At 43.7% G+C, this 14,971-nt stretch overlaps 1 protein-coding gene across 4 annotated transcripts in view; it reads left to right on the forward strand.

Annotated features, from left to right (window-relative positions):
- dnah5l (dynein, axonemal, heavy chain 5 like) overlaps positions 1 to 14,971 on the forward strand; it is a 384,422-nt gene that overhangs the window by 187,538 nt on the left and 181,913 nt on the right. For all 4 annotated transcript variants that reach the window (XM_048552307.2, XM_048552297.2, XM_048552277.2 and 1 more), the window contains 4 exons: positions 68 to 240; positions 9,400 to 9,578; positions 10,807 to 10,994; positions 13,185 to 13,379. In XM_048552307.2, the coding sequence (XP_048408264.2) occupies positions 68 to 240; positions 9,400 to 9,578; positions 10,807 to 10,994; positions 13,185 to 13,379 (735 nt within the window). The remainder of the gene's footprint in view (positions 1 to 67; positions 241 to 9,399; positions 9,579 to 10,806; positions 10,995 to 13,184; positions 13,380 to 14,971) is intronic.

Here is a 14,971-nt window from a genome sequence, read left to right on the forward strand (position 1 = left end):
CAAGTGTTCACAAAAGCTTCTTGGAAGATTTACATAATTCTAATATTTAATTCTAATTTTATATTAGGTTCGTATGAACATTAAATCTCCATTGGATTTTGAATGGCAAAAGCAATCTCGGTTTTACTTTGTAGAGGACACAGACAAATGTATTATTCAGATCACAGATGTTGAGTTCAACTATTGTAATGAATACCTGGGCTGCACAGATCGACTTGTGATTACGCCATTAACTGACAGGTAAGAAATATGAAGGAAAAAGTGTATTATTATTACTTTTGGAGAAATTGTTTGGCTTAAAGGCCAATTAATCCCCAGAGCCTGATAATCCACAACCTTTAAGGTAGTGACCCTAGAAATAGTGGATGCATTTGTGGTCATGTTTCAAGATTCTATACTGTGTGGAACAGTTCTTATTGTTTGGAGGGTATCTAATATAACCCCACTATTTAAAAGCAAAGGACATAGAAGGAAAACAGAATTATGGACTAGTTAGCCTGACATTGGCAGTCCATTATGGAGCCTGTTATAAAAGATTTAATATCAGAGCACTCAGAAACAGTGACAGGATTGAGCAGCATCAACATAGATTTAGGAAACTGAAATCATGCTTGACAAATCTACTGGAATTTTTGAGGATATAAAGTTGATAAGGTGGGACCAGTAGATATGTTTTACTTGGACTTTCAGAAAGCTTTCAACAGGGTCTCACATAGGAGATTAGCATGTAAGGTTAAAATGTGTGGGAGTGGGGCAGTGTACATGAAATGGATAGAAAACTTATTTGTTGTTAATACATAAATTTGTCTTATTTCATGCCACTTCTAATTCTCCTTTCTGTGAGATACTCGGCAGTGCGAATTCCTGATCAGTAAGTTAAAACTGAAAGAACTGTGGATGCTGTAAAGCAGGAACAAAAACAAAGTTACTGGAAAATCTCAGTAGGCCTGGCAGCATCTGTGAAAGAAAAAAACTTCAGGTCTGGCTCTGAGGAAGGGTCACCAGACCCGGAAAGTTAACTCTGTTTTTTTTCCTTCACAGATGCTGCTTGATCTGCTGAGCTTTTCCAGCAACTTTGTTTTTGTTCCTGATCAGTAAGTACCTGGTGTCTGCAGCTTATTAACTGTCTCTGCTGGCCATCAACTAACTGTTTCTTCACACAGTACCAGTACGCTCCATGGCCACCATCTTTCACCCACACAAACTGGCATTGGCAATCACCAGCCTTACCACATCAGTATTTTAGACCAACTCACGCAGCACTTCAGCCTTCAATACTTTAGAGCTCAGGGGCACTCAGGTCTTATGTCCTTCTGCCAGGTTGCCTTACACACAGGGAAATGCACACAACTAATTCATCTTATGGATCTTCATTTGCTTTCTTAATGCTGACTCACTATGTGCTCTGTTGGAGGCTGCCAGCCTCTGGCTACTTCATGTTGTTTTCTTAGTGCACACTCAGCGACATCAGCACTGACTTATAGGTTGCCAGCCTCTGTGTGCCTGACATTGCATTTTAGCACACAGGGTCTTTACTGTTTGATCGCAGGCTGCCAGCTTTTGTGGCTTGTACTGCTTTTTAGATCAGGGTAAGAGGCAGGCAGCGGGCAAGAGCAGGAAGCGCTGAATAGTCAAGGAGCGGACGTATCAATCTCTGGCATCATGCTATGTCAATATCACACTTGGAACATATGCCAGCAACTTACATGGCAAATGTATTGCATTTGTGAATGAAAATGGCACTGGTTGAAAGTCAAAATGGAGCAGTCATTTGTAGAATGAAGGGAAAATCTGGACAGTCAAGAGATACCAAGATAATAAAATGTGAGGCTGGATGAACACAGCAGGCCAAGCAACATCTCAGGAGCATAAAAGCTGACGTTTCCGGCCTAGACCCTTCATCAGAGAGGGGGATGGGGAGAGGGTTCTGGAATAAATAGGGAGAGAGGGGGAGGCGGACCGAAGATGGAGAGTAAAGAAGATAGGTGGAGAGGACAGTATAGGTGGGGAGGTAGGGAGGGGATAGGTCAGTCCAGGGAAGACGGACAGGTCAAGGAGGTGGGATGAGGTTAGTAGGTAGCTGGGGGTGCGGCTTGGGGTGGGAGGAAGGGATGGGTGATAGGAAGAACCGGTTAGGGAGGCAGAGACAGGTTGGACTGGCTTTGGGATGCAGTGGGTGGGGGGGAAGAGCTGGGCTGGTTGTGTGGTGCAGTGGGGGGAGGGGACTAACTGGGCTGGTTTAGGGATGCAGTTGGGGAAGGGGAGATTTTGAAACTGGTGAAGTCCACATTGATACCATTAGGCTGCAGGGTTCCCAGGCGGAATATGAGTTGCTGTTCCTGCAACCTTCGGGTGGCATCATTGTGGCACTGCAGGAGGCCCATGATGGACATGTCATCTAAAGAATGGGAGGGGGAGTGGAAATGGTTTGCGACTGGGAGGTGCAGTTGTTTGTTGCGAACTGAGCGGAGGTGTTCTGCAAAGCGGTCTCCAAGCCTCCGCTTGGTTTCCACAATGTAGAGGAAGCCACACCAGGTATAGTGGATGCAGTATACCACATTGGCAGATGTGCAGGTGAACCTCTGCTTAATGTGGAATGTCATCTTGGGGCCTGGGATAGGGGTGAGGGAGGAGGTGTGGGGGCAAGTGTAGCATTTCCTGCGGTTGCAGGGGAAGGTGCCGGGTGTGGTGGGGTTGGAGGGCAGTGTGGAGCGAACAAGGGAGTCACGGAGAGAGTGGTCTCTCCGGAAAGCAGACAGGGGTGGGGATGGAAAAATGTCTTGGGTGGTGGGGTCGGATTGTAAATGGCGGAAGTGTCGGAGGATGATGCGTTGTATCCGGAGGTTGGTAGGGTGGTGTGTGAGAACGAGGGGGATCCTCTTAGGGCGGTTGTGGCAGGGGCGGGGTGTGAGGGATGTGTTGCGGCAAATACGGGAGATGCGGTCAAGGGCGTTCTCGATCACTGTGGGGGGAAAGTTGCGGTCCTTGAAGAACTTGGACATCTGGGATGTGCGGGAGTGGAATGTCTTATCGTGGGAACAGATGCGGCGGAGGCGGAGGAATTGGGAATAGGGGATGGAATTTTTGCAGGAGGTGGGTGGGAGGAGGTGTATTCTAGGTAGCTGTGGGAGTCGGTGGGCTTGAAATGGACATCAGTTACAAGCTGGTTGCCTGAGATGGAGACTGAGAGGTCCAGGAAGGTGAGGGATGTGCTGGAGATGGCCCAGGTGAACTGAAGGTTGGGGTGGAAGGTGTAGGTGAAGTGGATGAACTGTTCGAGCTCCTCTGGGGAGCAAGAGGCGGTGCCGATACAGTTATCAATGTACCGGAGGAAGAGGTGGGGTTTGGGGCCTGTGTAGGTGCGGAAGAGGGACTGTTCCACGTAACCTACAAAGAGGCAGGCATAGCTGGGGCCCATGCGGGTGCCCATGGCCACCCCCTTAGTCTGTAGGAAGTGGGAGGAGTCAAAAGAGAAGTTGTTGAGGGTGAGGACGAGTTCAGCTAGGTGGATGAGGGTGTCGGTGGAGGGGGACTGGTCGGGCCTGCGGGACAGGAAGAAGCGGAGGGCCTTGAGGCCATCTGCATGCGGAATGCAGGTGTATAGGGACTGGACATCCATGGTGAAGATGAGGTGTTGGGGGCCAGGGAAGTGGAAGTCCTGGAGGAGGTGGAGGGCATGGGTGGTGTCACGGACGTAGGTAGGGAGTTCCTGGACCAAAGGGGAGAAAATGGAGTCCAGATAGGTGGAGATGAGTTCGGTGAGGCAGGAGCAGGCTGAGACGATGGGTCAACCAGGGCAGGCGGGTTTGTGGATTTTGGGAAGGAGATGGAAACGGGCCGTGCGGGGGTTGGGGAACAATGAGGTTGGAGGCTGTGGGTGGGAGGTCCCCTGAGGTGATGAGGTCATGAATGGTGTTGGAGATGATGGTTTGGTGCTCGGGTGTGGGGTCATGATCAAGGGGGCGGTAGGAGGTGGTGTCGGAGAGTTGGCGTCTGGCCTCGGCGATGTAGAGGTCAGTGCGTCATACTACCACTGCACCACCCTTGTCTGCGGGTTTGATGGTGAGGTTGGGGTTGGAGCGGAGGGAGCGGAGGGCTGCCCGTTCTGCGGGGAAGAAGTTTTTTTTGGAGTGGGTGAGAGGGGTGGAGAGGTTGAGGCGGTTAATGTCTCGACGGCAGTTGGAGATGAAGAGGTCGAGGGAGGGTAGGAGGCCTGGGGGTGGTGTCCAGGAGGAGGACTTGTGTTGGAAGCGGGTGAAGGGGTCAGTGGAGGGAGGGTTAGGCTCCCGGTTGAAGAAGTAGGCATGGAGGCGAAGACGGCGGAAAAACTGCTCTATTTCCTTTACCGATTTTCATAGATGCACCATCACAATGCAACACAATTTGGTATGGAAACTGCTCCGCCCAAGACTGCAGGGAATTGCATAGAGTGTGAAAACATGTATGAACAGATTTAAGAACAGCTTCTTCCCCAATGTTATCAGACTTTTGAACAGATCTCTCATATTTTAGAGTTGATCCTTCTCTGCACCTTCTCTGTGGCTGTAACACTATATTCTGCATTGTTTTCTATTTCCCAGATGTACTTATGTACTGTATGATTTGTATGTTTAGCATATAATGCAATACTTTTCACTGTACCTTGGTACATGTGAGAATAATAAATCAAATCAAATCAAAGCACAACCACAGTCAATCAATGGCTCATTCGATTCCAGTCGAGGGGCTTGGCCACAATAGTGAGTTGTTTGATCCTTCACAGACTTGTGTCCTTCAGCTTGAGATGGGTAGTCCTGTAGTTCAAGTGAATCTAGTCTGGGAATCACAGGTAGCTCAGTTGGGATGCAGTAGAGACATCAGTTTGGACTGTGGTTGGTCAAGACTGTCTTGGTAGGACAGTCCAGGGGTATGCTTAGTAACAATCATTGTCTTATTGGGGATTGTCCATGAGGTCCTGAGAAGGTGGGCAACTCAGTTCTTGGGTTAGGTTTTATTGCAATGAGCAAGTGATGATGCTGACAGAAGGTAATTATAGTTAGAAGGGTTGCACCTCATAGACAATATGAGGGAGCAGGAAGCTTCTAGAATAATGCAATTCTCACCATCTTGATCTGGCTGTCTTTAGAGAGGGTGTAGGATAAACAAGAACATGGAAAATTTCAAAGCTACATTCTCAAGGTAAACTTGCAGGTTGAGTCAGTAGTCAGAAAGGCAAATGCAATGTTGGCATTTATTTTGAGAGGACTTGAATACAACAGCAGGGATGTATTACTGAGGCTTTATAAGGCAATGGTCAGGCCATATTTGGAGTATTGCAGTTTTGGGCCCCATATCTCAGGAAGGATGTACTGGCCCTGGAGCAGATTCAGAGGAGGTTTAAGAGAATGGTCCCAGGAATGCAAAGTTTAACATATGAGGAATGTTTGAGGACTCCGGGACTATATTCATTGGAGTTTAGAAGGATGAGGGGGGATCTAATTGAAACTTTCAAAATGCTGAATGGCGTGGACAAAGTGGATGATGGAAAGATGCTTCCCTTGGTAGGAGAGACTAGGACCAGGGAGCACAGCCTTAGAGTAAAGGGAAGACCTTTTAGAATGGAGATAATGAGAAACTTCTTCAGCCAGAGAGTGGTGAATCTATGGAATTCACTGTTACAGGAGGCTATGGAGGCCAGGTCGTTGAGTACATTTAAGATAGATAGGCTCTTGATTATCAAGGGGATCAAAGGTTATGGGGAGAAAGCAGGAGAATGGAGTTGAGGAGCTTATCAGCCATGATTGAATGATGGGCCGAATGGTGTAATTTATGCTCCAGTGTCTTATGGTCTTCTTAAAGTGGGCATATTAATTATAATAGGAACAGCCTCAGTGGAAACAGGGAAAGGCCAAAAGGCCTAAAAGGTCAAAGGGACAGCAACAAAGGGAACATGAAACCTGGGCAAAATGTTGTGTCACAGGCACAAGTCATTCAAAGAACATGATGTTGGATCCTTGCTATCTAGGAATAAAAGCAAATTGCACAAAGTGGCTGACACCACATGCAAAGTGGACGAAGTAAATCACTGCTTCATCCTTCAGTCTGGAATAAAGTTCTTGGAATTGGAGACTGTATTCGGGCAGCTATGGCAACCATGCCTTCACTCATTCAGTAACAGCACACATCCATCTCCAGGACAATCATTGCCCAGGAATGCACATTGAAATCCTGGCCTCAAGAAATCAGGAGCACCACATTTTGAGTACTAATGCCCTCCTTGTTATATCAGCAATGCAACTGTCATGAGAACAAGGCATTTAAAGCAGAACCTGAAATTTCCATCTCACAAGCATATTTCATAGCAAGATCTGAAAGACAATGTTTCACAGCTAAATAAAAACCGAAAGCACTGTGGATGTTGAGGCTTACCAAGGACGTCATTGTCATGCCTTCTGAAGGAGCTCTGAGGTATGTGACACTATCCAATTGTACATTGTACAACCATGGATGGCGGATGCTGTAAATCAGGAACAAAAACAAAGCTACTAGAAAAGCTCAGCAGGTCTGGCAACATCTGTGAAGGAAAAAGCAGAGTTAACGCTTTGTTAACTCTGTTTTTTCCTTCACAGATGCTGCCAGACCTGTCAAGTTTATCCAGTAACTTTGTTTCAGTTCAATGTTTCACAGCTGCCAGGTTCTCACATAGAAATGTAAGCATGTAAGGACGTGGCCTTTGATGTGGAAGTGAGCCTTTTCTTTGTGGAGCTCACTGTGGTGATTTAATGGTGGCTTACTGGCAGAATTCTACTGTCAATGCTTAAAATGTTGGTTGTACAACATACAATTGGATAATGTCACATACCGCAGAGCTCCTTCAGAAGGCATGACAATGACATCCTTGGTAAGCCTCAATAGCACACTGTGTGAAGGTGTAACATGAGGCTTCATTGCTATGGAAGACAGGGCTGAGGACTTATTTTACTAAACCTGTGTTATCTATCTGACATCACTTTTTGACACCAGTTCATAGATCTCACATGGACCTTACCATGGCTGCAGTCCTGAATGTCACAATTCAAAGATCTTTAGCATCTGAGGTTACCTTGTAATGAGGCAGTTGCTTGTGAGTCCAATGCTAGACAAACGCAATTTCTTACATGCTTGGGATGTCTGATGTGGCTGCTCATCTTTCAAATGTGTACAGCTTAATCAGGTCTGAGAGTGAAAATATAACCGCACATATTTCTGTAGTGCAAGTGAACATATTTATACAATTACACATTTACCTACATTGACATATCACCCTTGCCATTAATGTATGCTGAGTAAATATATTTCCTGATCAAAGCACAGTGCCGAACTCTGCAGGATGGAGCCTGCACTGAAAGTGATTTTTCTGTCTCGGAAGAGTCGAGCAGTTGTTTCTGGCTGCCCTTGAGCCTAGAGGGTTCTCTCACTGAGATTGTCCTATCCTGATTCAGGCTCACTCTCCTCAATTTGAACTACTGCAAGTTTTGAGATCACAAGCAGAAGCAAAATAGAGGGGCTGGGGACCTGCAGAGTGTCTTGAGGAGGTGCTTCTAGGTGACCTGCCTGTGGCTCCTCGTCCTGATGACACCTGCTGGCATCACCCTGATTCCCTGAGGGGAGGGGGCATCTGGAATGAAACAGAGGTCCTTCATCTTCTCTCGACTTGCTTTTGATGCTGAGCACGTATGGCCAGAGAAATGGAGTACAGGTCCAAGTGAAATCCAGCAGCTACTGTGTGTACTGTCCTTGGCTCTATATGGTGGTTACCAAACTGTCAGCAGAAACAGCCAGGCACATGCATTGTGAAGGCTGCACTGTGCTGATAAGGTTGGTAGAGTCCTCCATTTTTCAATCTGGCTCACCGACTGCCTCTGACAAGCCTTCCTGCTGTTCCTGCATTTTGGCAAAGTTATTAATGGCTGAGACCATGAGATCATCTTCTGCCTGGAGCTGAGCAGGTGCCTAGACTCCAGTAGTTCCCTGAGTTGCAGTGACCGCGGGCATTTCCTTCTCAGCAACTGTGGACATGTATCAATGATGTGCTCATTGAATATGCCCTGAATCTCATCTAGATAGAAAATCCATTGGGGTGAAAGTCTCTGAGCTGGTGGAGGACGTTGGTAAAGGCCTTGTTTTCTCTGTGTGTTCCTCAGTGATTTCTTCCTCAGAGCTGGAGGTGGAGCTCAGCGTTTCTGTGCTGGCCTGCTCTTCATCAAGGTTGGCTGTGTACTGTGCTGGTGCTAGCAGAAGAGAAGAGGGAATTAATTGTCTCAGAGGGATAAAACCTTGTGCAAGATAGGAATAAATTCACTCCAGTGGTAAGAGGACAGCAGAACAATTAAGTTTACTGTGTTGGTTAACCACTGAGCTTTCCTTGCCCCTCACATGAGTGGACATGAATTTCTCTAGTTCATTCTATGTTCTTCTCATGGGTCGTGTGGAGCCTAATGTCCACCAACCACCGCCAGTCTTGAACTTCTCCGCTCAGTTACAGCCCTACTTTCCTTATAATGAGACAGAAGGATGGATTGAGTATGATGGACTTGAATGAAAGAGAAGTTATGGTGATGTCTGAGTAAGAGAGCTGAGAGATTATCCCCAGTGATTCACTAGGAAACACAGAAGGCAGCGAGGGTTAGTTGTTTGAAAGGATGGGATTTGAGAGCCTTGGTATGGGTTACATACATACAATAGTAAGAGTTTTATAGTCCATTAGTCTTGGTAAGATATGTGTGCAGAGGAAGAATTAGAGTAATTAGTGGTCCTTTGAGTGTGAGGCAGCAGAGAGAAGGTGACTTTTATCTCAGTGGAGCACAAAAGATCATTGACTTTTTTCCTGCACTGTTCAGCTTCATCTAGCACACACATAATCCAACTGCAATCTGGCCGAAGTTGGCTTGAGCTGATACGTTGTCTCCCATGGTGGTCAGCTGGAGAAGGACTGCCATTCTCTCTGCCAGCCTGTCCATCAGCAACTTATAAACTTTTCGGGTACTTTTGGGTACATGTGAAAATAAAGTAAATTCAATTCAGTTCAACTCTCTGCTTTATGTCTTGCAGCCAGCTAACTGACCATGCTGTAACTTGTCCTGAGACCCTGCAAGGTCTAAGCTGATTGGTCTATAACACAGTTTCTTATCAGAGGTCTGTTGAAAAATTTAGATGTATTGTATCTACTACCTTGCCATAGCCTGCTGTGTTCCCTCTTTAAAGAATTCAGTTAGTTTTATCAAATGTACCTTTTTTGAAATTCATTCTGAATATTCATCATTATGTTTTGATTTCTTGATATTTTGCTATTTTTGGTTTAGTGGGGATTCTTGTATATCATTGGGACATCAGATTTTAATTATAAATCATTAAATATCTGTTTTTGTATACCCATTTCAGGTGTTACATTACACTGTCTCAGGCCTTGGGGATGAGCATGGGTGGGGCACCAGCAGGACCAGCAGGTACAGGAAAAACAGAGACCACCAAAGACATGGGCAAATGTCTGGGAAAATACGTTGTTGTGTTTAATTGCTCTGATCAGATGGATTACAGAGGCCTCGGTCGTATTTATAAAGGTAAATGTTATCTTTTTATTCTCTTTGAGCAAGTACAACCAATAAATCATTACACACACACACACACACACACACACACACACACACACACACACACACACACCCTCTCTCCTCTCCCACACATGCACGCACACACACACACCCCCTCTCCTCTCTCACACACACACACACACAACACACACACACACACACACACACACACACACAAACACACACATGCATAAATATTAATCTACGAGGTAAATTTGTATTTGCAGATACATTCTATTTTGTTCAAAAAGGCACACAATTTACAGACAGTCAGTGAATGTGGCATTTTATAAATTCTTGATTTAGAAATAAAACCAGTCTGACTCCAAACCAAAACACAAACAGATTCTAAACAAAGCCTCACACCTAAAATCCATTGTCTGGCATAAAAAGTCACTCGTTCTTTACATTGATAAAACCTTTAGTTCTCTCAGGGCAGTCACATGAAAGAAATTTTGGGATTTACATATACATATTCATCAATTAAAAATTTCTAACTGATTAAAGATTTAACAGCATCTTAAGTTTGTTTAATACATCCTCATCAGTGTGTGAGCCTTTGATCTTTCACTTATAAATTCTTTGTTCTGTGTGCTTCTTTCTGACTTCACCTGACGAAGGAGCGACTCTCCAAAAGCTGGAATTTTCAAATAAACCTATTTGTACTGTAACCTGGTGTCATGGGTTTTCTGACCTTCCCCACCCCAGTCCAACACTAGCACCTTCACATAATAAATCATCTGAGATGTAGTTTCATAAATAAATGTCCCATGATTTTTGTTTTGAGAGACCGAACAAAGAAGGGTTTGTATTTATAGCAAGACCTCAAAATGTCCCAAAGAATTTTCCAGGTAATTCAATAATTTTGTGGTGCAGTCACTGTTGCAATGTTACACGAGGAGTAAAATATTAGAGATAACAATGTTATAGAGCTGGGTGAACACAGCAGGCCAAACAGCATCAGAGGAGCAGGAAAGCTCAGAATGGAAGGGTCCAGACCCGAAACGTCAACTTTCCTGCTCCCCTGATGCTGCTTGGCCTGTTGTGTTGTTGTGTTCATCCAGCTGTATACCTTGCTATCTCAAATTCTCCAACATTGGCAGTTCCTACCATCTCTGAGTAAAATATTAGGTTTCTTTTGGGAAATGATTCACAATTTGAGGTTTCAGACCTTTGAATTACTGATCTTTCCCTTTAGGTCTCGCTCAGTCTGGTGCATGGGGTTGCTTTGATGAATTTAATCGTATTGAATTACCTGTGCTATCCGTAGCTGCTCAGCAAATCTACATTGTATTGCAATGTAAGAAGAACAAAAAGCCCCAGTTTTACTTCACTGATGGTGATGTTGTAGAAATGGACAGAGAGTTTGGTATCTTCCTAACCATGGTAAGAGACAGTTTAAGATTAAAGATCGAAATTATATCTGCTGAACAAACAGACAGCCAGCCAAGGATGTCTAAGGAAATAAAGGAAAATATCAGATTGAAAAAAAACACATACAAAAAAGTAAAGAGTAGTGGGAAACTAGTAGACTGGGAAATCTTTAAAGGCCAACAGAAAGCCACAAAAAAAGTTATAAAGAAAACTAAGAGAGATTATCAGAGTAAACTAGCTTGGAATATAAAAACAGACAGCAAAAGTTGCTATAAATATGTAAATTGTAAAAGAGTGGCGAAGGTAAAAATTGGTCCTTTAGAGGATGAGAAGGCTAATTTAATAACTGGGAATGAGGAAATAGCTGAGACTTTAAGCAGTTATTTTATGTCGGTCTTCACAGTGGAAGACACAAATAACATGCCGAAAACTGGCTATAGCAGGCGAGGACCTAGAAACCTTCATTATCACTAAGGAGGCAGTGCTGGGCCAGCTAATGGGGCTAAAGGTAGACAAGTTTCCTGGCCCTGATGAAATGCATCTCAGGGTACGAAAAGAGGTGATTAGGGGAAATAGCAAATGCATTAGTAATTATTTACCAAAATTTACTGGACTCTGGGGTGGTTCCTGCAGATTGGAAAACAGCCAATGTGACGCCAGTATTTAAAAAAGGAAGTAGACAAAAAGTAAGTAATTCTCGGCCATTTAGCTTAACTCCGGTAGTGGGGAAAATGCTTCAATCTATCATTAAGGAAGAAATAGCAAGATATCTGGATATAAATTGTCCCACTGGGAACACCCAGCGTGGGTTCATGAAGGGTAGGCCACGTTTAACTAATTTGGTGGAATTCTTTGAGGACATTACTTGCATGGTGGAGAATGGGGAACCTGTGGATGTGGTGTATCTGGATTTCCAGAAGGCATTTGACAAGGTACCACACCAAAGGCTGCTGGGTAAGATAAAGTTGCACTGTATTACAGGTAATGTATTGGCATGGATAGGGGATTGGTGGACCAGTAGAAAGCAAAGAGTAGGGGTAACTGGGTATTTTTCTGGTTGGCGGTCAGTGGCTAGTGGTGTGCCTCAGGGATCAATGTTGGGACTGAAATTGTGGTGTGTCAAAATTTGCAGATGACACTAATGTGAGTGATAGAGCAAAGTGTACAGAAGACACTGAAAATCTGCAGAGGGATATAGATAGTTAAGTGAGAAGGTGAAGGTCTGGCAGATGGAGTACAATGTTGATAAGTGTGAGGCCATCCAATTTGGTAGGAATAACAGCAAAAATCGATTATGTTTTAAGTGGTAAAAATTGCAGCAGGCTGCTGTGCAGAGGGACTTGGGTGTCCTTGTGCATGAATCGCTAAAAGTAGGATTGTAGGTGTAGCAGGTAGTTAAAAAGATAAATGGAATTTTGCCTGCCATTGCTCAAAGGATGGACTTTAAAAACAGGGAGGTCATGCTGCAGCTGTATAGGGTCCTGGTGAGGCCACACCTGGAGAGTACTGTGTGTAGTTTTGGCCTCCTTACTTGAGGAGAGATATACTAGCACTGGAGTGGGTGCAGAGGAGATTCACTCGGTTGATTCCAGAGTTGAGAGGGGTAGATTATGAGGAGAGACTGAGTAGACTGGGATTATACTCATTGGAATTCAGAAGAATGAGGGGAGATCTTATATAAACATATAAAATTATGAAGGGAGTAGATAAGGTGGAGGCAGGGAGGTTATTTCCGCTAGCATGTGAAACTAGAACTAGAGGACATCGCCTCAAAATAAAGGGAAGCAGATGTAGGACTGAGGTCAGGAAGAACTTCTTCACCCAAACGGATGTGAATCTGTGGAATTCCCTGCCCAGTGAAGTGGTTGAAGCGACCCCACTGAAGGTGTTTAGGACAACACTAGATAAAGTTTTGAACAATAAAGGAATTAAGGGTTATGGTGAGAGGGCAGGTAAATGGAGCTGAGTCTCAAAAAGATCAGCCGTGATCTTAATAAATGGCAGGGCAGGCTAGAAGGGTAGGTTGGCCTACTCCTGCTCCTAGTTCTTGTGTTCTTATGTGAGTTATTAAGAAGCAAATTTGTAGTTTTCTTCCAAATACTAAACTAGCTGAAAGAAATTACGTTTTGCAGCAGAAAGTTGTTTAATTTACAAATAAGTCAATTTTGTCAGTGATTGCATTATAACGAATGTTAATTTTAGAACCCAGGTTATGCAGGACGTCAGGAGCTACCTGAAAATCTAAAGATTCAGTTCCGTACAGTGGCCATGATGGTGCCTGACCGTGCCATTATAATGCGTGTCAAGTTGGCTAGTGCTGGTTTCCGTGATAACCAAATTCTTAGTCGCAAGTTTTATACACTCTACAAACTCTGTGAGGAGCAATTATCAAAACAGGTACACTTTACTAATGCTTACAATAGTACATTAGTCTGGTTTTTGTGGTCAGTGGGAAAATAATGGGACTTCCGGCTGACATCAAACAAAATTTACTGCAAAGTTTTGTGGAGCTTTGTAGCATGGATTCCCTTTCTCAAAAGTTAATTTGAACCTGCTGCTCACACTAGAGAGCTCCAGGTGTCCAGCAATGGTACTGCCAGTAAGCAAGGTATGCAGCCTATCACATTGATGTATGCATGTAGTCGGCAAACAGGAAGTAAAATACCAAAATTATGCTTTTAATATTTTAAATGTAGTTTTATACGAAATGAAATAAATTATTCAGACAGGAATGTAGGATTTGGATGGAAGCTGAAATATTAAAAACAAACCTTCTTTGACAGCTGAACTATGAAGCATTACAAGACTGGGAAGTTTCCAAATCATTCAATAAGTTCATCCTGTGAATGTAATAAAAATTGATGTTATTGTCCCTATCACAATTGTTTAGTTAGCATGCAATGCATTTTAGCAATTCTTGGGATGAAACTAAATTGAACCTTGGGACCTTCCTCCAGCTCCACACTGTATTGACTCTGACTTCAGCATCTGTAGTTCTTGCTATCTCTCTAATCTGAACCTTCTTCATAATCCATATCATTTCCAAATGATATAAAGCTCATTGCCATTGTAAATTTTTTATTTAAGTTTCTTGGACAAGTAACAATATTGCAAAACAGGCAGATAATTTGAGAAAGTTAAGTTTTGTCAATGTCTTGACTTATAGTTATTTAGTTAGACAGAATTGAAAATGGAATATATTTTACCAGAATGTGTCTAAGTGTCAGTTTTGGGGAAGATTTATAGAGGTATCTCTCCATGTGCTTGAGTAAGGTTTCTCACTGGGAATCCAGAACTGCATGAAGATACAGTGGGAGGGAAAGGGTTGAGGTGAAGACTTTCTGAGGACACATAGCTGGCACAGGTGGCTCTTTCATTGTAAGTATGTACATTTGTAAATACATGTTTACTTTACACCATCCGCTGTTAAGCGAATGTCTTTCTAACTGCAACAACAAGAATGATGGTCCAGACCCTGTCCATCTTCAGTGTTATATGAGGCTTTATGGTCCAAGGTGTGAATTGAGCAGTTCCTGCATTATGTGCAGGCTATGGGACTCTGGTAGATGCTTTATATTTCAGCAAGTGGTTTCAATCTTTTTAGGCCACAATACATTACTTGTGCATCACAGCTATTTGTGGGATTGATTCCTGATGCTGTGCGATTTGGACAAGAGTGATTGGGACCAGAATTTGGATTCCACACAGTAGTTTAATGCCTGAGGTACACAATACAGCATTTTGTGCTTGCAGGTGTCTTTCCTTTGCACCGTGTGGATATGTTTTATAGACTGTAGCCCTTTGAAAGGCCTCACATCACATAGGAGTGAAGGTTCCTCCCTCATAGAATGAACATTTACCCTGTTCACTCTACAAATAAGTTCAGTATGAGTTTAAGGCTGCATCAACACATAAATACATCTTTAAAAAATTGTGAGATCCAAAATATATTTGTCTTTCTTGTGACTGGAAGTTATAATAATACCAAA

This window comes from Stegostoma tigrinum, chromosome 2 (genome assembly GCF_030684315.1).
Source record: "Stegostoma tigrinum isolate sSteTig4 chromosome 2, sSteTig4.hap1, whole genome shotgun sequence".
NCBI lineage: Eukaryota > Metazoa > Chordata > Chondrichthyes > Orectolobiformes > Stegostomatidae > Stegostoma > Stegostoma tigrinum.